The 22736-nt window shown below is 39.5% G+C and overlaps 1 protein-coding gene across 8 annotated transcripts in view; it reads left to right on the top strand.

Moving 5' to 3' along the window:
• MACROD2 (mono-ADP ribosylhydrolase 2) overlaps positions 1-22736 on the top strand; it is an 862160-nt gene that overhangs the window by 782808 nt on the left and 56616 nt on the right. For all 8 annotated transcript variants that reach the window (XM_027453320.3, XM_072035275.1, XM_027453322.3 and 5 more), the window contains 2 exons: positions 9000-9035; positions 17434-17514. In XM_027453320.3, coding sequence (XP_027309121.2) covers positions 9000-9035; positions 17434-17514 — 117 coding nt within the window. The remainder of the gene's footprint in view (positions 1-8999; positions 9036-17433; positions 17515-22736) is intronic.

The following is a 22736-nucleotide window of genomic DNA, read 5'->3' as shown; positions in this document are numbered from 1 at the left end:
GTCAGATAGATAATCTTGTGGGGACCTTTGGCAAATGCCTATTTTTCATGGTGACTGTTGTATATTATGAAAGGTTTATTTTAAATTGTAATGCTTAAAGTATTTCTCAATCTACCACCTGTTATCAGTGGATTGGAGTGGGTAATCATTTTTTCTGAATATGTTCTTTAGACAAAAATAATGTTATAAAAAGTACGTATTGTGAAGCTGCCGCATTCCAGTTTATATTACATTCTTACTAGTTTAAACAGAATAACAAAATTACTCCACTAAAGCATCACTAAAATTGTTAGAGAGGAGAGGTTTGCACTTTTTTTAGGCCAATTGATAGATGGAAGATGCAAGCTTTTAGACTCTGTGTCCTTTCAGAGCTAATGAAAGGATGCTGAGCTCAAGAGCTTGTTCATTTTTTCTGAGCCGTATCAGTTGGTGTTGAGAGAGAAATTGCTTCTTGAAAAACTTTCTCTCCCTTCTATTCCAGGTTATGACATTTATTCCTTTTTTGCTTTTTTTTTTTTTCTTTTACCTTGGTTGTCCCGTGTCCAAAGCAATATGGATAAGAACCACTGTCCCATATTAATCCTGCCGTTCCTACATGAGGATACACAACTAGGAAGTTGTGCATAAATGTGCAAATACATTATAATTGCAGAGGAAATTCATTGTTAAGAGGTATACTGGGCTTGGAGTCAAACTGGAAACTGTCTAAACGCCTGAATGAAGGGCTTTGTGTTAAAATGGCAGATCCCTGCACTAATACGTGGGTGAACTGTTAAGCAGAGACTGTAATTCCTGAACTGGCATTGAGGAGCGCTGCCCTCTCCTTTTAATATGGCACTGAGACTACAACAGTCTTCAGCATGAGCAAAAGAATCATAAGTTAGCCTTTCGTAAGTAATCCTGTATCAAATGGGTAATTCGTTTGATAAATTTAGCCTTTCTATTTGCATTTGCAATGTTCATGAGCAGATTTGTTGAGTTAATTTGTCACCTGAATGCATTCCACAAAATATTTTTCATAGGCTCTGTTTTACTGCATGGATGGGTGCCAGATGGTTTACTGGAAGTCCGTGATATCCTTTACTTGAGGTCTCACCTGGGTAGGGGTTTGCCTCGTAAGTCACGTGGCTGTGATTTCTGGCCAGTTCAAGCCTCCGGGGCCAGATGCTCAGAAGCACAATTTGGGAAGTCTGGGGACCCACTAGCCTTTTCCTCACCACCAAGGGCCTCCCTGAGGGCAATGGTGGTGGCAGCTACTTTCTTTGTCCCCAAGCAGAGTTTTCCGGTTGCATTCACAGCTGATAACCGCCTGTGCCTCTTACAGGTTTGATCTATAGGACTGTCAGGCTGTCATCCCCCTGTCTGCAGTGTTCCTTGGCAAAGCTTTAGCTCCATGCCACCATTTAATGTTCCCCCCAGCTTGGAAGTCAGTGGGGAGCCTCATGTTCAGGTAGCGATGCATGAGGACTCTTTGGTGGGTGGAAGGGGCCAGTGTTTTTGGCAAAGCTGTGGCAGATGGATGGTGTTTTCACATGGAGGGGGAATGTTGGCTGAGTGACACACCATGCAGACGTTCAAAATTACATCGTAATAATCTCAAGCTAAAATCTGAAGGTGTTCATAAAACTGTGAGATGAAGTTTTTCTAGGGCCTTCTGTCTTCATTAGCCACGATAGTGATGGTTCCAGTTCCACCCCATGTTGAGGTTGTCTTTCTTAGCTCCACTGGACAGTATCTCAGTCCTACAGGTCGTCTGTAGTGCAGGAGGTTGAACAAGGAACAGCTCAAGAGCAGTGCTTTGGAGGCACACACCAAGAGGAGGTCCCTGCTCCTTTTAATGATAGTGGTTTTCCAGTACCTAATGAAAAGCTAATGGGGAGTTTTCTGCTCCTGCCTAAATCATAATAAGACTTCCCTTCTGAATTATTTCCTGGCTGTCTGCTGACAGAGTGATGCTCTAGTGTTTGGCTGTGTTTTGAGTACTGGTCACCCCAGGCCTGGGGATTGGATCCTCATTCAGTTTGACAAGGGCTTGTGGTATTGTCTGCTATAACATGGTCTATAGAAAATTGTTTGCTTGTCATTCTTGATAGTAGCAATAGCACTGCTTGGATCAGGATATGAACAAACACTGGAACTGTAGTGTACTTCAATGCTATAGCTGGGAGCTTTAGGTCTGCAAAGCGAAGTAACTGCTCCCTTTTTTTTTTGTTTCCTGTGAATGTTTTCCTTCCCTTGCTTTGTGAGAGTGACCACAGAGCCAACAGTGAGCCCAGAAATCAGGGGGAATGGCTGTTTCTAAGTATTTGTCAACTTGCTCTACAGTCCTGAGCTCTCCAGCTCCTGGTGGATAAGGTCCTCATTGAAATAGCGAGGTGGCAAGCGATGACGATGCTCTTTGAGGTATGGGAGTCATGCAGATGCAAGGATCAGGCTGCTGCATGTGCTAGCCTGGGAGAGGGCAGGGAAGGTGATGAGTGAAGTAATTACGAGGTGAATATGGAACCATTGTTTACCATTTCTTCTAACACAAGAAACATAAGGTATGCCCAGGAAATGATGAACCAGGATGATAACAAAAAGGAAGTTGTTTTTCACCTAATACATAGGGAGTAGCAACACTTGCTGAGAGGTGCTGCAGAGTATGTAGGGCTTGAATACAGCTGAAAGGAGAATTAGCTCAACCAACAGAGGCCTAGTCCAACAAAGGCTATTAATTAGCATAGTCTATACGTTACTTTACGCTCAGGAAGAAGCAGCTAGGGGGAAGGGAAATGTGTTGCTGTTCTGTTCAGTCCTCCACACATGGATGCCTGGCACAAGAAGGTAAACAAGCATAAGCCTTCTCCGCATAATATCTTCTGGGTATGCATTTTTGAACAGGCATCTTTTCTTCCTGCTGCGTTGCATGGCGTTGTATCCCACATAAAACATTCCAAATGCATTTCATGTCATGCTCAAAAATATCCCATCCTCTCCGGACACTGATGCTGAGTCACTTCACGTGCTTGAGTGCTTCTAATTGCCAAGGATGCAGTTAAATTTGTGTTTGTCTCATTTGATTGCCTCTCTCTTAGGTTACTGATGAGATTTTGTTAGAAGCTTGTATCTGCATGTGGCGACACATTTCTAAAACATAACATTTTGTGAATACTACACTAGCATATACGTGGGTGACAAATCCACTTTAGCATTTGTGTAAACAAAACTCAGTTGTTTTCAGTATTTTAGGTCATGGAACAAAAAAGGAAGTTCTGAAATAGGTTATTTTTTAAAAACTGATGCATATTTTCCCGAAGAGTGCCTCATGCCTCTTGTGTAAGGTAGAAGCATCTGGGCAACAGAAATCCAGATCTGATCCTGGCTGTGAGCACCACTTCCTGCACTGGAACAATGTTGTCCAGTTCACTCGCAGTGGGAATGGCAGCTGCCGCATCTCCTCTGCGTGCAGCTGGGGCTCATAAGGGTATATGTATTTTACTGCAGATCAAGTGATACGATGCATAAAAGAAGCCATGTATGTGGCGAAAAAAAAAAAAAGAAACAAGGAAAAAAAAGAAAAAAAGCCTTCTTAAAAAGCCGGTACTAAGGATTTCTATTTGATATGGCTTCAAAAGCTACAAACATTTTACATTCAGTGAGACTCCGGTGTTGTGGGACTGGTGTAACTAAGCAACACAGGAAGAAAAACTGCACCGATGCTGCAGTAAGGCCATGATGTACAGTGTGTATCAGTGGAAATGTCTTTATAATCAAACCAGACTAAACAAAATTTGATTAAACTTGCTTAGTGTCAGGTGCGGGGCCTGTGTAGTGCCTTTTGCTCTCTATGAAGGATTATGGGATACAAATGCTCAGAACTAAAAGAAGTTCCATATCTTCTTCCAAAGCAGAAAAATGTGTTATTGTTGTTTGTTTGTTCGTATTCTTATTGTTGTTGAGGCTCTTCTTATTTTGCGTTTTTTTTTGGTTATTTCATTGTTGTTGCAATTCTTGTTTTTGTTCTTCCTCTTATGTGCACTTGAAGATGAAGGAAAGCTTTATAGAAAAGATATTTTTACAGGTAGAGGTGTTAAGAGTCAGGCTGGGCTTAGCTGATCTCATCTGGCAGAGGTTTCCAAATCTGCTTTTTCTAAAAGAAAATGTTCCCCTTTTTTGTGCAATTGGTCAGTTGGTTTTACTCTATCAGAGGAGAGCAGAGTTTGAGAGGTCAGAACAATCAAAAGAGCTTGTGAGCTCCTCCATTATTGTGAGCCTTGTGTGTACCTAGAGGCTTTATCAAGCCCCAGGGTGTTCCTGTGTGTCTTATGCTACAAAAATGGCCAGTCTTTTATGTTGAGATGGAGATAGTCTGTACGCTATTACGAAGATCCTGTTGGGCAGTAGCAGTGGTCCTGCGCTATCAAAAAGAAGTGATTTTCAATTGGAAGTAGACTAGATGAATGATTAGAAAGCTTCATAAGGCTGTTCATATATTTGCGCAGATAGGTGGATGAAGCTTTGGGGCAAAGTTTCAGAAAGACGAGTCTAGTAAAGAAGAATAAGGAGAGTGAAAACCCACTCAGTCTTTTCCACTTCTGGGAATCTGATGATACCGTGGTTTAGACAGTTTGCAGCAGGCTGGTACCCTGACCCACACCGCCACCCGATCCACAATTTGACAAAAAGCTTTTCATTTGAGCATGCGGAGACTGCCCTAAAATGGGATCTATTTTTCTCCATGTCTTGAAACTCGATTACCACACATCTTCTGTTATTCTGGTGGAAAATGTATGGGCAGGTCATGAAGTTCCTGCTAGGCAAATGCTTGAGGGCAGGAACTTACTCAGCTGGAACCCTGTTTTAGTGTAACAAATAAAGCTCAGTGGGACAGCTGCAGCTGTCAGTGCTGAAAACTTTTATGTATTTTTAATTTTTGTTTTGAGGCATCGGCAGTATAATCACCAGTTTGTCCCTTCAGCCTCCTGCACAGCTCATCTCATTGCTCCGCTAGCCATTGTGCTGTGTATACAGGCTGCAGAGGGGAGTTTGGGCTGTCCCACCATGCCCTTCCAGCCCCTCTGGCAGTTACCCTCAATCCATGGAGCTGCTCTTGCACAAAGGATCAGGCTGAGACACGTGGGTAGGCTGGAAATCAGGAAGCAGCAGGAAGTGCTGAGAAGATGGACAAATACTGAAGAATGAGACGAGGAAGCTGAGGAAAGGTAGAAAGAGGAAGGCAGAAAGGAGCCAGCAGCATGCAGTGCTGCTGGGGGGTGCTGGGAGTCTGGGATGCAGGTCCTGAATGCAGATCAGATGGCTGCTTCCCGCAGCTTGGAGCTGGCCCTCCTGTAAGGGCTCTTCAATGCGTGCATGGTTACAAATAAAAGGTTTTTGTGTAGCACTGACTCTCCGCGTGCTAACATGAAGAACAATGTGAATAGAAGCGTGAGCAACAAGGAGGAGGTTTAATGGCTTTGGGGATTAGCAGCGGTATTTAGAGCCTTCCACCTCTTTGTTCCTAACATTAATCTTAACACAGATTCATCGTTTTAGCCATCTGGCTTGTGTTTGTGTGTATACAGCAACTAGTGAGACAGAAAAAGAACCTGACCAGCAAGGCAAAAGTAAAAATAAAACAAAAAAACAACAACAAAAAAAGCACGTATATGACAGAAGGCGGCATCTTCTTCTGTGTCAGTAGGAGCAGGTACAGTGCAATCATTCTGTTTCACCGAGCTCAGCAGGTAATGAGAGAGGGGAACAAAAGGGTAAGTGACATCTCTTGATACATGAATCTACCACAGAGCCTGTGAGTTAAACAAATGTGCATGTGCTGAGCAGCTTGCACCCAATTGCAAAGCTCCATGATCTTCTGAGATATAGTTAGCCCAGATAATGCGAGAGTTAGAGGGCCAGTTTCAACCACAGGTTGAGTCCTCCCTGTAAATTATTTTATAGTTGATTAGAAAGTGTTCTCTCAAACCTTGTGCATCTTTATTTCATATACCATAGCCCAGACGTTTTTGGAAAAAGTTGTGCTCTCAAACTTAGGAAATGTTTTGGATTAGATGTCTTCCCTGTACCCTAAGTCTTCTAAATACTGATGTGAATTTTCTTGGGAGTGGGCTGACCCTTTCAGGGAGTCACTGTCAGTTTCTCTCTCACTCCAGGCTGCAAAGTCTGTCATTTTTGTCCAGTAAGAGACAAGGTGGCGCTCCCCAAAATCTGGAGTTTTAATTGGGGGTTCCACGTGAAAGGTCACTGTTCTTCTCTGCCAGACACAGGAGTAACCAAGAATGGGTACTTGTGTGCATACACTCAGAGCATGTTTTCCTATTAAATTGACTTTTTTAAGATCTCTTGAGTACAAGTGAGAGTTACAGCGGGTTTCGCCTCTGTGCTTTCAAATGTGAGAGTTTGGGGAAGGAATACTGACCATATATCTTCAAGGAAAAGGTTACTGGTATCAAAGATTCACTCTTGGGTTCTTCTATGGTTTTACTCAACTTTGCTTTGGGACTGACAGTCTGGTTTGCTTTGGTTTGAAATATGCATCACTCTAGAAAGCTTATTCTAGATGGGGTAAAAATGTGCACAGGGAACATGAAAAATAAAACCAGATATTACAGAGCTGATTTAAAGCAATCTTGGCACTGATTTAGCCTTATATTATGTATGTAGAGCTTCAGTAAAAAAAAAAAAAAAAAAAAAAACAGGTTTACTTACGTTTACTTCTTCATAACCAGTAACCCAGAAACTGCCTGTAATATCATACTTCTGGGCAAAAAATGAAAGAATTTTGGATATAAATTTCTAAAATAATTGGTTTTGGCATAGAGCTCTGACAGCTAAACATGGTGTTTATCACTTTAGCCAGCCACACCAAGGTCAGTGAAAGAGACTGCTTTATATATGACAGAGAAGCACTTCCACCAGCTGCATTAATAGCATAAGAATAAGAATTATAGACACGTGAAATGACTGGGGAGTGCTGTGTGCCAAAAGAAACTCAGACTCAGATATCAGTTGGGGCAGAATTTTCAAAGGCACCTGGAGATCATGTCACAAAACAACTGGGAGCCCGTCTCCCATTTTAGGAAACGATGTAAGGACTGTACTGCCTTTCAGCGAGACTTAGTTCTTTTTTCCAGGAAAAAAAAAAAAAAACAGCACTTAATTCACAATTAGTTCACAAAAGAAGTCTTTGCCTCTTCATAATTATATTGCATAATGACTTCACTACTTTTTAATAACATCAGATTTCTTGTCTGTGTCCATTATCACCAACTTAGAAGCTATTCTGTTGCTTTGGGAATTTCATATTCCAAGTCACTTACAGAACTATAATTAAGAACTTCCACAGAAGACCAGGTGATATATGTATGTTAAGATATTATATTATGCTGATTTAGTGTCAAGTTGTAGATTAATTTGAAATTGTATCATGCTGGTTTCATTATAAATGCTTCCATGGAAAGAACATGTTATTTGGAAACTGAATAATTAATAAGCTTTGTATTAACCAAATGCTTTCTGAGTGGTTTGTTGAAAAATGTCAGGACTCTGTTTGAAAATCCTGGCTCTACTGAAGTGGCAGAATTCCCACTGGCTTCCTTCAACAATATTTCTTTATCTCAAAAGCTACTTGTCAAAGCTCCTTAAAGTTCCTGTGTACAATTTTTTTTGTACAATAGGGGTCAATATGCTATTCTGAACTCCAAAGCAATCATTTGCAGAATAAGGGGAAAGGAAATGAAATGTACAGCAACTTTGTTCAGTTCTGATCCTTTGTGCCGGACTGAAGCGTACTCGAGAGAAATGTAACCTGCTGTCATTTAGTGCCTTCTGCATGTCTGCCCTCCAGGCCATGTCTGACTGCGATGGGAGGGGACAAAAGATGGATACAGGTCCATCGACCGTAGATTCAGAAGTTCCCATAAAAATTCTACAGCTCATGGTTATTTTGTTTTAATGTTTTGATTCAAGCATAACTCCCAGTGAAGGACTCTGTTATTAACTGATCGTTCTTCTCTCCTTGTACTTAAAATAAGTTTTCAGGCTCCAAATCATGATGAAAGCAGAGCTTCAGTCCTTCCAGTGTGTGTCACAGCATTTGAATCTCAGTGGAGTTTATGGCATAAAGATCTGATCCTGTGAATTAGGACATAAATACTACTGTTAGTTTCCAAGACCATTGATCATAATACTGCAGAACTGCTCGGGTTCAAATGGTGGTCATGATTGCATATACACAAGTTTGAAAAATGTAGTGCTTTAGACAGAAATTGTAGGCTTGCTACAGAATTTGCACCTGCCCAAATCCATTTAAAAGGATATAAATACAGTCTATATGAATTAGCAACACCGTTGTCAAACTTGTGGTCAATAAGCTCTCCACCACACGATTAAAGCTCTGAAACATTGTATTATTAGATGTTAGCAAAGGCTAATTCCACCTCCATCACCCCGCCCCATCAAAACAGCTTGAAATGAGAAATGTCTTTGTTCCCAAAATGTAACTTTTTTCCAAAGGAACCTGCTTTCTGCATATTATCATCTTAATAATTGTATGTGAATTTTGAGAGGAAACTTCTTTACTGTGAGGGTGACAGAGCACCGGAATGGGTTGCCCAGAGAGGTCGTGGAGTCGTCTTCTCTGGAGACATTCAAAACCCGCCTGGATGTCATCCTGCACAATGTACTCTAGGTGATCCTGCATGGCAGTGAGATTGGACCAGATGATATTCAGAGGGCCCTTCCTACCTCAACCATTCTGCGAATTTGAAGAATTCTGTATATTATGCCAAATTTTATTCCTATCTTGGTGCCTTGCATTCACTGCATCTGCACAGTAAAAGTCTAGAATCAAAACTTTCTTTTCCCATCTATCTCTAGATCTCAGAATGAAATGTTAAATGGGAGGAGGTAAACTAGCATATGTGGAATTTCAATCATGGAATATTTTATTTTAGATTTTTCCTGATATTAATTGCTTCTTTTTTTCTTTATTTTGACAGATGATAATGAAGAGACCGAGATGAGTGAAGAGACAGGTGAGTAAACAGCATTTTATGCCCAAACATATCACATTTAGGAAGCATGAACCAAACTGAGAACGTTCTTAAAACTAGTTGCTTTGGTTGTGATAAGCAGTGCCAATCGTTTATTGCCAACATTATAACAGTCTTTGCTGTTTTTTAACATAATGTAGGGAAAACCATCCCTGATGATAAATAATATATAGTAAGAATGGCAGAGACTAACTTTTTAATATCATCTGTTATGAGCCTCTGGGTTATCTTTTACTTTTTATTGGTAAGTAGTTTGAACATGAATGGGAAATAATTAAAATTCTACAGTCTCTTTGTGAAAAGGTGTTAATACAGCAATCCTTGAGTCATTTGCAATTGTGATTAGTGGCCATGATTTGTTTGCAATGAAAACAGTAGCAAAACTCTCCCAGCAAACACTTAAATAAACTGTGATTGGACAATATTTCAGAGTACTTTTTTTTCCTGGAGCTGACTATTGACTGTTGGAGTACTTACCTTGTTACCACAAGTTAGACATAAGCCAATTTGCAGCTCATCTAACTGTGTTTGTCCAGCCAACGCCTCTGAGCATCTCAGAATGCTGCAATACCTAGTAGCAAACGCTATTCAAAGCTGTCTTATATGTACTGTTCTCCCATTGTCCACTGAGCCAGTCCTTTCTTTACAGAATGAAGTCATGTTGGTCAAGCATAACTTGCCCTTGCTAAATCCATGTTGACTATTCCCAGTTACCTTCTTGTCCTTCCTCACCTGTTTGGAAAAGGATTCGAAGAGGACATGCTACATGTTCTTCCCATGGACTGAAGTTAAAATGACTGCTTATACTTCTCTTGATCCTCCTCCATGCCTTTCTTGAAGGCTGATGTAATGTGAGCCTTTTTCCAGCTCTCAGGGATGACTTTTTTGGATGATAAACAGCAACATTTAAATCAGATCAACCATCTCCACTCCTCCAGGCTATCATTAGCCTACAGCCTCTCTGTTCTTGGCTGCTTTCTACTTCCCAAATGATGCTGGAATGTGTGGGGTTTGGGAGAGAGCTTTGCCCATGAGCAGAGTACCTCAAGCTGTTTCATATTGTCTGTTACTAGGTTGCCTCCCCATTCATCCAAAGAGAAATATTTGTCTGAACCAGCTCTTGCTAATGGCATGCTTATAGGATCCCTTTGTGTTATTCCTCATGTCCCTACTTGGTTTTAGCTGCTGCTGGTCTTGGCATTCAGCCTTCGTGATTGCATCCCTGAGTACCTTTCTCCTCTCCTTTTGTTGCCTGTCACTCACTCTCTTTCTTTGTTCTAGTTCATGAAGTTCCTTGTTTATGCAAGTGAGCTTTCTGCTGAAATTCCCATTCTTTCTGCAAAACAAGATGGGTTGTTCCTCAGTGGTCAGTTCCTGGACATCCTTCTTCAGGCCAGCTCCTTAGCACATTCTGTCTAATAACCTTGAAGTGCAGAGTCCTTACTCTGTCCCTTACCTTCCCAGCTTTCTCCTCAACTCAGTTATTCCATACCTCATGATTCTTGACGCCCAAGTTTGCTATCTCTGGCCACATTTGCTACCGATTCTCCCACATCTGAGAGCAGCATACCAAGCAGAGCATTACTTCTCGTACTCTCTAGAAATAATTTGCATTATGTATGGTCCAGGAGCTTCCTGAATTGCTCACAGTCCTATTTTGCCCTCACAGCAGAGGTCTCAAGGGTTAAAATTTCACACGAGCATTAAAGCTTCCAGTCAGAAGACTTCTGCTAGTTATTTGAAGAGAGCTCCATCCACTGACATTTTCTTGATCAGACTTCCTATAGCAGGCTCCACCATACCCTGTGTTATTTTCTCTGCTGACCTTCACCTAGAGGCTCTTAATGGGCATCTTCTGTTTTATATGCAGTGTAGCTTTCCCTGCTCTTCTTCTCCACCTGTCTTCCATGACCATCTAGTACCCTTCTGTGATGGTACACCATGTGCATGTACTCCCAAGTCTCTGTGAGCCTGGTTGCTCGGTGCAGGAGCTTCCAGCTCTTCTCTTTATGGAGGGACACCGGAATCAAAAAGGAGAGACACTTGGAAAAAGGCAGAGATTATACCAGCCAAAAAACAGAGGTAAAAGCTTTTGAAGCAGTGTCTTGGCTGCCTAAATTGGCAGGATTGTCCTAAAGACAAATGGATTATGATGATTTATGCAGCCAGTTAATTAGCTTAGAAATTATAAATTCTTTAATAACAGTATGTATGCATTAATGTGCAAACATGGATATACACAGATAGATATGTGTTACTGTGATGGATTAGCACATTCTTTTATAGCTTTCTGGCCTGTTGATTTTATTACATATAATTGTAATTACTTTTTGGTATCAAGATTACTGGATAGGAACTTCCAGAGATTTTAATACAATTAGTGTGATTAATATAGTTGTACATATATACATAAAAGAAGAAAAATGAAGACTGTCATTATACAACAAACATTTGCCAAAGATTACCCTACGGTAGAATTTGCAGTATTCATCTAATGTTTCCAGTTTCATTTTTTACAGTTATCATGGCATGTATGCTTTTTTAAGTCCACTTATTTTGCATTTTTTGTCTTGTTGTTTTTATGGAGATTATGCAAATTACATTTTTAAAGCATTTAAAATTAGAATTAAAAGGAAGTATATTTCCACTTAATAGCCAGTCTTTTCTTTCTTGCCTTGTATCCTTCACAGCTTCATTAATTTAGGTGAAGCTGCATAGCTGCTCTGAGAAATAATCATTGAATTATATCTTTTGAGGAAGATATTCCCCTACATATCTGCCTTTTTGCGTATATGAGGCAGATGAGATCACAACTTCTTCCACAGGTTTACTTGTAGGATGCTGTGAACTTCAACAGTGTGTACTTGGTCCTTTCATTCTGATTTGGAAATATTTTGGGAGTCAGTGCGTTGATTGTCAGCAATCAATAGCTACATGGCCAAAGAGAAATACATTCTGCATAGTGACTCCAGTAGTTAGGAGTTCTGTCATTTTGACTTATCTGTGTACCCACTTTTTAGTGATTGTAAAACGCATTTGCAGGAGTTATAAATGCATACAAAATTTCTGCACTGAGAAGAGTTTTTGGTTTTATGTTCAAATAGTTATCAGTTTGAAAGAGATTTACTTTTAACCGTTTTGAGGGAAAAATAGAGTATCAACATCTACTCACCTCTTCAAGATAATAATTGAATAATCATTCTTCATTCCACTTGACTTCATGGGTCATGACTCCAGCAGATGGAATCAGCAGTTAGCACCAATATTGATGACCCTGTTTTGTTGAGCTGTCCATATCCAATCTGCTTTTGGGTTATTTCTCCAATTCCTGTGGTGTGTGGTTTTTTTTGTTGTTGTTGTTTGTTTTTGTTTTGTTTTAAAGAGGGAAAAGAGACCAAAGAAAAGAGAAGAAAAAAAGAAAAAGCAACTGTTGGATTCATGGAGAGCACATGCTTCAGGCTACACACATATATGACCTTTGGCAGAGATTCATGTGTGCTAAGTTTTTCCTAAATCCATGTGCCTACAACATGTTGTTGGCTAGTTGTTTCTGAGGGGCCAATATCTGGCCAAGAGAAAACACAGAGAAGCACAGGGACTCAAATGAAACGTAGGTTCTCTGTATTTGTACCACTTTCAGTTTGAAGAATCTAGAAGAATGACATGGGTATTACAGAATCAATCCTAATTAAAACCTGGTGGCAAGCGTTATAGGGGAAAAAAAGCTGATGCTGGTCTGGTGTCAGCTGAAGGCAGTGGGTATATGCCCATTGGTTTCAGTACTCACTGATTTAGGCCTTGGGACTGGCTAAAGAATTAGCCAGGAGTAAGGAATAACAAATGACCAAATGTGTATCTTACTGAGTGATGTACGCATTATGAAAGTAATCTCTGTCTTGTGTTTCTACCACCCTGAAGTACAGATATCTCATTACTTGCACAAAGACCATTCTTTCTATGATTTCTCTTCAAAATAAATAAGGGAATATCTTAATTGCATGTCTGCCAGGTAATGTCCGTTAATATCTGTGTTAATGTTATACAATCAAACAGACAAGAATAATCATTTGAGTGAGTTAATCACATAACGTCACTGCATATATTGGAAATACTAGAAAAAGAAAAACATCTGAAAATACAAATAGCCTAGTCTTATTAAGTATATATACTCAAGACCACCCTTTTAATGGCATTTAACTTACAGGATTTTAACCCATTGGTTTGTTATTTTGGATGCTGTTTCTTGTAGCAGCTGCTAGCTTAACTGCACCATTTAATTCAATGAGCTTTGATATTATCATATTTCATATGGCTTGCTGTTAGAATGGCTTGAGGCAAAAGGGCAGGTATGGTAATAGCAGGTATGGACTTTTGCAGTTCTACATCTCAGCTTTCCTTTATGAATGATACCCTACAAAAGTAAAGAAAAAGAGCAGATGACCTAATGGTCTTGTCTGCCTTTAACTTCAAGTTTTTAATGCTACAGAGTCATGATGCTTAATGTTTTCAGCCCCATTAAGGGAAGATTATTCTCAACTTTAACTTCTGAAGGACTTAGCTTTTATACCCATAGCTTCACATATCCACTCATAGAAGCATGCAAAATAAGTCCTAATACTGCCATAATTTTGTGCGCAATTGCAGTGATTGCACCTGGAAATTACAGAACCGTGTGCTATTATGAGAAGTGTAGTCCAGATATGGAATAATACTACATTATTATGCATGGACATAAGTTAAATCTCCTACCATTATTAAAAAATAATAATAATAATAATAAAGTGTTTCAGTTCTGAAGTTATGTTCTCCCCAGCCTGTTTGGCTTCACTTCCCACAGGGGTACCAAGGCCTTTTGGCCCCCTGTGTGTGAATGTTGCCACGCTACTGTCTCTTGTTTCCCATCTAATAGTTGTTTATATGAAATGTTCTGCTGGTTAAGCCATTTCTGTCCCAAGTGTCCTACCTAACCACCTATTCGTTACTTCAGAAACTGCAGCCAGCTATAGGATGGCAGGCCAAAGGATCTCACTGACACTAACAAGAGAAGCACAATTATAAACAGTGCTGTATAAATACAGTATTTCCTTGTACACTCCACTGTGTACACAGTCTTAAACTTGGACACATTTTTGTTGGAGGAGACTTTCTCTTTTACTGAGAGGAAAATAGCAAACATTTGCACACGGTAAGATTTGGAAGCTGTGAGGGATTTTGGAAATAGCTTATTTGGAGAGACACTGTCAGATCTAAGTGGTTTGTTGACCCTCTGTATTAGCCTATAAGGAAGAATAATTTCTACTAGTGTTAGGTCTCAGAACACCTTTTTTACAGATAGATGTTCATGCTCAGAAAAACTTTGAATATGATCAGTTCAGACACTTACCTAGGTGTTCTGTTTTTAAACAGAAATTTGCAAGCAGAAAGAGTTTGAGGTACTCAGCTCATGGGCAAAGACAGGGATACTGTTGTAGAGCAGAAAGGGTTAAGACTTGGTGTTTTAATCATAACAAAAAGCCATTATTTTGAATCTTGCACAAATCCTTTTCTGTCTCTGAAATGACAGAAAACTGGTAAAAAGCAGTGAAATTGTGATTGAAATCTTATTCTCCTGGGATAGTGCCTCTACATCCTTTTGTGAGCATTTTAAGATCCTCTATAGAATGCAGAAAGACCATTTCTTTTGAGATAGCAACAGCTCTGACTTCTCTGAATATGAGCCTCCTCCTTCTCCGTCTTTGTGCTGTCAATTAAGATGTTGGTTGTACTATCTAATGTGTTCAGATACTCCTGAAAGACCTGGCTGGACACTTGCACTTAAGCTTGATTGACATTTGACTTGGGAGCTTGGAGGAAGTCTCACAGATTGGTTAGATGATAAAATTCATCATCACAGGGGTGAGTGTTGATTGAAACACTGCTATTGATTTAGTCCCCTGATGTGAATCATTGCCAACCAAAAAAGGGAAAATAGCAGGTAGTGCAGAACGGCATTAGAACTAAAGAGTCCATACATCAATGTGGTCCATTATAAATATTCAAGTTATTTTTTAAAGGAATGAGAGAGTGTTGGCAAGGAACAAAACTTTAAAAGCCTGGTTATTTTCAGGATCTCTCTTTTGTATGGAAGTTGTTGTTGAACATTACTATTGCTCTTGAGTAACCCCTTTAAAAGTGTTGACCAAGTGTGTATTTCATGTATTTTTGCCTTTCTTTTTCCCCCACAGTATTTCTTGTGGTTACTTCTGCATTCTCAGCAGCCTATAAATTGATCTTAGTACTTGCTTAGTACTTAAAAACTCTTGTTTCCCTCAAAATATTGTATTTGAATCTCAAATTCAGATGAACCAAGGTGATGACATGAACGTCGTGGTCCTATGTTAAGTGCTACCAGGACAGGTCTACTTACTGATAGCAAGCCAAACCTCAAAGCTTTACAGCACAACACTTATTTACTGATCACTAAGGGCCCTTCGTGCTTTGAGCTATATAGAATTCTACAATGATACAGAAATTCTGTGCTGGAAGCAATTTTTACAATATTTTGACAAGTTTGACAGTATTCAGTTTGGACTTTGGGGGCTGAAATTTAATATTCATTCCCTAAAATGAAGCAAGTGAAATTGAATGTAATTGTTCACATGTAAATCTCCATTTTTGTTGACATTTTTAGCTGTGACTTCTTGTAAACTCTTGCCAGCTTCTAAACCCGTGGCAGCTCTTTTTGGACTTAGGCACAGTAGAATAACCAGTGAATGTTTCCTGGGTTCCATATGGAGCCAATGATTTGCTCCCTTTTTGTCTCTCAAAAGAGCACAGTCTTCCCTTTGCAAGTGCAAGTTCCGTTTCCTCATTTCTTTCATACCTTGTGTTTGGAAACCTTTAGCACTTCCGTTCTATGTGTGTGTAGTTGTGGGAGGTCAGGAGAAGGTTACTGAAGGCTCAGCTGTTAGCAGAGCCAATTCCTCTATGAGAAACTGGGCATCTGATTGCCGAGGGCTTGTTACAAATCCAGTGACATACGGTGTAGATTATTGCATGGAGTATGTATGACAGCAGAAGAGATGGGAGGATTCCCAACATGAAGCAATTTATAATGCACATGTAATTTTTTTTTTCCCGAGTTACTAATGAGGTAATTAGTTTGAGATAATACTTTATCGCAGCATGGCAATAGGGCTAGATCAAGCAAGGTCGTATGCTTTCCTAAGTTTCCTGGTTACCTGCATTCATTTCTTTCCAGCAAAAACCAAAAATACATTTTCTTTAGGCTTTTCCTCCACCCAAGCCCTCAGTTGACCATAAGGAACTGGGAGGTCTGATGGAAAGTCAAGTGGCAGAAAGTCATTTTCCCATCTCTGCTGAATAGATTCAATATATGTAAGGAATTGAGTTTTAATTGTCTGCCATTCTCTTCTTTCAGTCCAGGCTTTGGTTAAGCAACACTGAAGAATGTTCTAATTAGTGAGCTTGTTTTCATTAAACGTCTTAATTTACAAATACTTTTTATGATTAGTTTCCAGGTTGGCCCCCTTTCTGTGCTAACAGACTTTCTGTGCAACCAGTTTATGCCTTGAAGTCTGTCTTAGCAAGCAAACAGTGATGTGATTTGGTGCTTATGTGAAGATGACAAGATATTCTGAAAATGCTGTAGAAAACCTCATAATTTTTAGAACATAACCAACTAATTATAAATACTGTGAACTTCAATCTCCACAAATACAGAAAATCTTAAACATCACTGGCTTCAGTTACTCTTCTGCTTAGAAGGATTTCCTTTTCCTCTGTCTTCCTGTTGCTTTCTGGCTAACAGGTTGGAAAGATTTTTGGTTTAGTTTTTTTCTTTTTTTTTTTTTTTCCAAACTGAACATTTCTGTTTCATAAAACTTTCATTTCCTTAACTTTACTTCACTATCAGACTTGCTTCTCTACCTCTCATTTCATTACTAATTTCAGTCAATATTCATTTGTTGCCATGTTATAACACTGAATGGAAAATTGAACTGAGAGGGAAAAATCACTTCATTCAGATTATTTCTCCTCAGCTCCAAAATGCCGTATAATGTATATTACTTTAAAAACTACAAATGATTTTTTTTTAATTTATTTATTCTATTATATTCTAGCATGAGCTTTCTTCACTGCTTTGTGTGAAAGTTAGGGAAAGTCCAGTCCAAGCTGAAAGATAGCTATTACGATCCTTTTATAGAAGATGATGCAGTAATTAATTTTCATAATAGAAAGATAGGCATCAGGCACTGAACAGAGTGGTGAGGTAAAATGTACTCACAGTTGCATCATGCATAGTAAAATTTGATAAAATACCAGTTTCCAAATCATACATGTAATATTTATTTATTTATTTATTTTTAATGTTTTAAAGGTTTGGAACAAAAAGGCCAGCTTCCATCTCCCACTAAGTGCAAAGCAGAGAAGCCTGAGAACATGCAAGACAATGCTGAAGGTAGGTGATCTGACAGCTTTCAGAGCTATTAATCAATTTTATATTTTGGGGGAAAAGTTTATCCTGAGTTCTTACGAAAGAACTGGAATACTTTTATTTAAGAATGTTATTTGCACACACTTGGAAAGTTCCTTTTCACCTAGATCATGACACTAATTCTGAAGTGTATTTCATCTCAGGGTAGATTCAGAATTACAAATGGTATTTTTACTGATTATCGCTGATATAAAACGGGAAATTGTTGCTGTTTTATCTCTAAACTGTTCTGATTTTATGTAAGTAATAATAGAAAATGATTGCATGTTGTTCAGTGCTTGGGTCACTCTGGTTGCTTAAGCTGCTCAGGTAAATCAACTAGCCACAGCAATACACAGAACAATATAATTCTTGCTTTCCTTCGCTACAAGAAAATTTTGCTGTATCCCTTTCCAATCCACTTACAGTGTTTATGGCTTCAAATCTATGCAGTGCATTACGTCCTTCCATGGTCAGAAGTCACAGATGCATAACGTTACGCCTACAGTGCTCTGGAAAGAGCGCTTTTCTGCGCTCCAGTCTTCACAGGGCAGCTAGTCCATGTGTACAGAGGCAAATGCAGTCTGTGTTACTCTAAAATTGGATCAAGGTATCTTTTCTAATGTGTATCTCATTGGGAGAGTTGCTAAAAGACGTTAACATCAAAGACTAATTTTCGGAGTGCAGAGTTTGACGTTACTGTTCTATGTGTGGAAGAGCAAAACGCCCAAATGCTGCAGAATTCCCCTTAGGTGGAACACTTAAAAGGATGAACCTTAATCTTTAATCCATGACAGTTCCTTATCATGGATTCTTTTTGACCTAATGTTCCTAAATTGACACATCTCATTCTGCACCTCAACCGGTGGCTCCATGTTCTTCATCATTTTGACCTAGCGCTGTGGTTTCAGCTCCTAAAATATTCTGACTGGGGTATAGTGTGAGTCATAAAGAGCAGAAAAATGTTAACATCTATCACTTTAAGTAACTGCTAGTAACATCCTGTCACTAACATTGTGACTGGTTGTTAATGGCAAGTACTTAAAGTAATAGCTGTCATCGCCTGGAAGGTGTGGGGGGACCCAAGAAATCTCATCCTGACTGGTCTTCTTTCATGCTTGCTTTCATGCTGCGCTAAACCCATCTGAAATTAAAATACCAATTTTATGTTTGGATTAGAGAATTCCGTGATGACAAACCACACATCGATTTGTATGTAGGCTAAATGGGGTGTGGGATCATGGTGTCATTTTCCATACTCCTAAATAGGGAAAACAATAATTATTTTATATATATAGAGAGAGAGAGAGTGCTACTAAAAACTTTTGTTGTACCAGTGTCTTAAAAAAAAAAAAAAAAAAAAAAAGGAAAAAAGAGGAGGAGGAGTGGGGAAAAAAGCGTCAGAAAACTGTAAGCTTTTCTTTCCATTGGAAAAAGAACTGATGTTCCACTAACTATTTCTGTGGTTTACTAAATTCAGTCCCCTAGTTTACTATTCCTGTCAATGTTTTCCTGGTGACCTACAGTTCACTTTGTGGAATACAAACAAATGCGTCGGAAGGGTGAAGTAAATAGCGTGGCCATAGAATGATTGCATTACCCTCAAGCTGTAAAATGCCTGAACTCCTTGAATTTGATGCTGCAGAGTAGATTTTGCTGATGCAGAGTTGAGGCCTGTAACACATAATCACTGCTGCAGAATTTAATCTAGCAGGTGACGGACTCCTTTCCTCCTTAGGCAGAAATCAGGCCTATAATGTTCAGGACTGAAAGTCTCAATTTAGTCTTCAGAGTTGTTGTGTTGGGAAAAAAAAGTAATTAAAGCGTTTTCTGGGGGGAGGTGGTGGTGGGGGGAACCTGGATCAGATGTCGGTGGAATTATCTGTGTCTCTGTTTTGAAGAGGAATCTCACAGCTAGGCTCCAGACACTGAATTCCTATAAAGTTGCAGAGTGGCCAGAGTCTAATGCAGCACACCTGTGAGTCGTTTCCATTTAAGTAAATGGGATTTGCACACATTTGTCTGAGAATAGGACTTAGTTTCTGTTGTTCTAATTATTAGCTGTTGGTTTTGTCTAATTGAACGTAATGTTAACGTGCAGCTTTGACAATTATGAAAGCTGTGAATACGTGACATGAACCAGGACCGCATGACCGCATGTCTGAATGATTTTATTTAGATAGGTAGGGGTTTGGCTTCACTTTTAAGGAAGTGCTTTTTTTTTTCTATTTTTTTTTTTTTTTTTTGCTAAAGGGTACCTAATGCATGTAAGCGGTCTCAGATAAAACACACTAAAGCCAAACTCTGTCTGAGGTCAACTTTGGTGAATTTTCCTCGTGGTGCTATGTGTTCAGAGTGTTTTAACCTTTAAGTAGTTAACATGCTTTATGTACCCAAAGCTTTTTTTTGTTTGTTTGTTTGTTTTGAAAAAATCAAGAAAAAAGAAAATAAGTAGCTTTTAGCAATAAAAGCTAGTCCAAACACACTTATATTTTCCCCTTGGTGCCATGGCTAGATATAAAATATTTAGCAAATATACACTGAGACAAAGAAAGCACCAGATATTTTTTTTCCTCTACGTAGCTGTCAGTGCCCTTTTAGACAGACAGTGTGAGCACAGCTTGCTGTTTTAGCAGCCTCCCACCACCCTGAGACATGTGCCCTCGTGGCAGCTTGTAAAAACTATTCCACCAGGTTCAGTAATATTTCTGCAGTAATATTTTCTACGGCACGCCAAGCTGGTTCATTGGCTGGAGGTAATGGAGCAATATCTTTTCAGTGCGTGTAAAAGTCTCCACAGAAGATCGCGGAAAGTAGGCTCCTTCATTACTACCCTCTCCGCAATCAAGGAAAGTCGAGTAAGTGGCTGTATGTAAGGAGCTTGTTTTGCAGTAAGCTAAAATAAACACTTGACATGCTAATGAAAGCAATTTTATACTGAACCTCTAAAGTATTAATGGTGTCTGTTATTATGCTATTAGATATATTGTTCTCTGCATTCAGACCGTTGATAGCGAAAAGCAAATGTGAACTGCATAGCAGATTCTCCTGTCAGTTGTTGTATTTGGAGAAGTGGATAGGCTGGATACACAGAGAAACTTTCTTCACTGCCAGGTTCCCTGCAGGATTCCAGGTTTTACATGTGCAAACATGCAGTGTAATTTATTTATTTATTTATTTTCCCTGAGTCCTGCAGGATGCGTAAAATCAGCCAGTGATGATTTTGCCTTTCCCTTGGTTAGGTGCATTCATTGACCAAGCAATTCCAAGCAAGTCTGAGGTTAGAAAAATAGATTATTTTTTGCAGTAAGCTGAGCTTGGTGTGTCTTCAATAGCTTCATAATGCAAGGATGGAGTAATTACATAAACAAAATAGTGCTCGTTGCAGCACAGCAGCCCTGAGCTAGCATGAATACCAAAGGTCACATGTTCTCATCCTACTTATCCCTACCAAGCAAAATCAAACTCTTTTTAAAGCAATCTAATGAATTTTAAAATGTTCCTTATTTCTCGTCATCTCCCCAAATGGCCTCGTATGTGTGCTGAACAGTGAGGGGTATGCAGTAGTTTTTCTTGATGCTGGGAGAAGCATAGCTGTTTGCCATTTCCTTCCTTCTGGATTTCTCAGGGAGATATAAAATGAAGCCTGCCCAAGAGCTGCTTCATCTATTCCCCTGTGGCCTGCAGGTGATCAATATCGTATCAAAGATGACTAATACAGCCAATAACAGCAGCATAAATGCCTGATCTTTCTCCTCCAGGAGAAAGCCAATCAATCCATGTGGCAAAAGTCATTTCTGTGCCTTTCCAAGGTCAGGATCCTACTTGTTCTCCATCGAGGGATGTGAAGACAGAAGTGGAGTTCTGCAAAGTGTCTTGAGCTTTTCTCCTCAGCTCCTCCCAGGACGAAGTACTGGATTTTTCTGACAGATTGATAGCCTGTTGGTCTCGCATGATCACCTCAACTGAGGCCCAGAGTATGTGTGAGGAGCTGGTGTGTTGGAGTTGCTCATCTAGGATAAACTTAGCCTGCTTTCTCATCTCCTGCTGTAAAGGAGGACAGTTTGATGGATAATCCAAACCAGGAGGATCAAAATGAACACAAATCACCTTTAGGATAGTTGGTAGAGATGATTCTGTTGCCTGATGGGGGTCATTGCACTACCAACCTCAGAGCTTTCAAGGGCAGCATCAAACACCTGAAATGTTTGGCAGCGTCAGCAGTCAGGGCTCACTAGCAAGCTCCTGCCTCACTCCAAACAGTCATGCTGCGTCTACAGATGTCAGTCTTCTGATTTGAGTATACGCTACAAATGAGGCTAAATGGAGTTGCGTCTTATCTCAACAACTCCTAGCTTCAGCAGGTCATGGCGATTAGGTAGGATTCTCACCAAGAGAGAGGAGACATTCTCACACCTCATCCCTTCACCAAGAAAGCCTTTGTCCAGTGACAAAAAAAAAAAAAAAACTAGTCTTGGGACTAGAAAATAAAGTTTATTTTACAGCTTAATCCCATACTTGTGACATTAGTGTAAGGCTTCCCCTTCTTGCTTCTCCTTTCTATACCATGATTTTTGCAGCTTTGCTGCTCACTGCCTTGCTTCATGGAGTGGGGGATATATTGTACACACTGACAAAAGCCAGCAGTGCTGGGGCTTGTGCTCCTTCCCTGATGCTGGGGAGGCATGTACAACAGCTGTGGTGTCTTAGGCGTGCACAACAATGTTCAAAGCATCTTTCCTATGGTCTTTCTAATACTACTCAGACCTGATTGTCTGTCTCTTTAAGGTATGGATTAATATTAACAGGAGTCGACTTCTGATTAAGTTTGAAAATGTTACTTGATTTATAGCAGGCAATTCTTTTATCATTTGAGAAATTGTAGCTACATTTTTTCCTTGCATCCTACAGGGCAGTAATATTCTTCAATAAATTTCTGCTCCACTCATAATATACCAGAAATTAACATCTAGACACATAATTATGCTTCAAAAACACATGCTCTTCTTCGGCCTTAAAAGTGCTACTTCTTATTAAAGTAGCTTAGAAGTTACTGCGTTCTTTTTTACCACCAAACTAAATCCTTAAATAAAAATTTAAATTAAGATAAAGTACTACAGATGAAATTCCCTGGGAAGCATGTGTATCAAACATGTCTGTAAAATGTTTCACCTTAATGTAGATTGGTTATATTTAAAGTGATGCTA

The sequence above is a fragment of the Anas platyrhynchos genome, chromosome 3 (genome assembly GCF_047663525.1).
Source record: "Anas platyrhynchos isolate ZD024472 breed Pekin duck chromosome 3, IASCAAS_PekinDuck_T2T, whole genome shotgun sequence".
NCBI lineage: Eukaryota > Metazoa > Chordata > Aves > Anseriformes > Anatidae > Anas > Anas platyrhynchos.
This window is presented reverse-complemented; position numbering and strand designations above follow the sequence as displayed.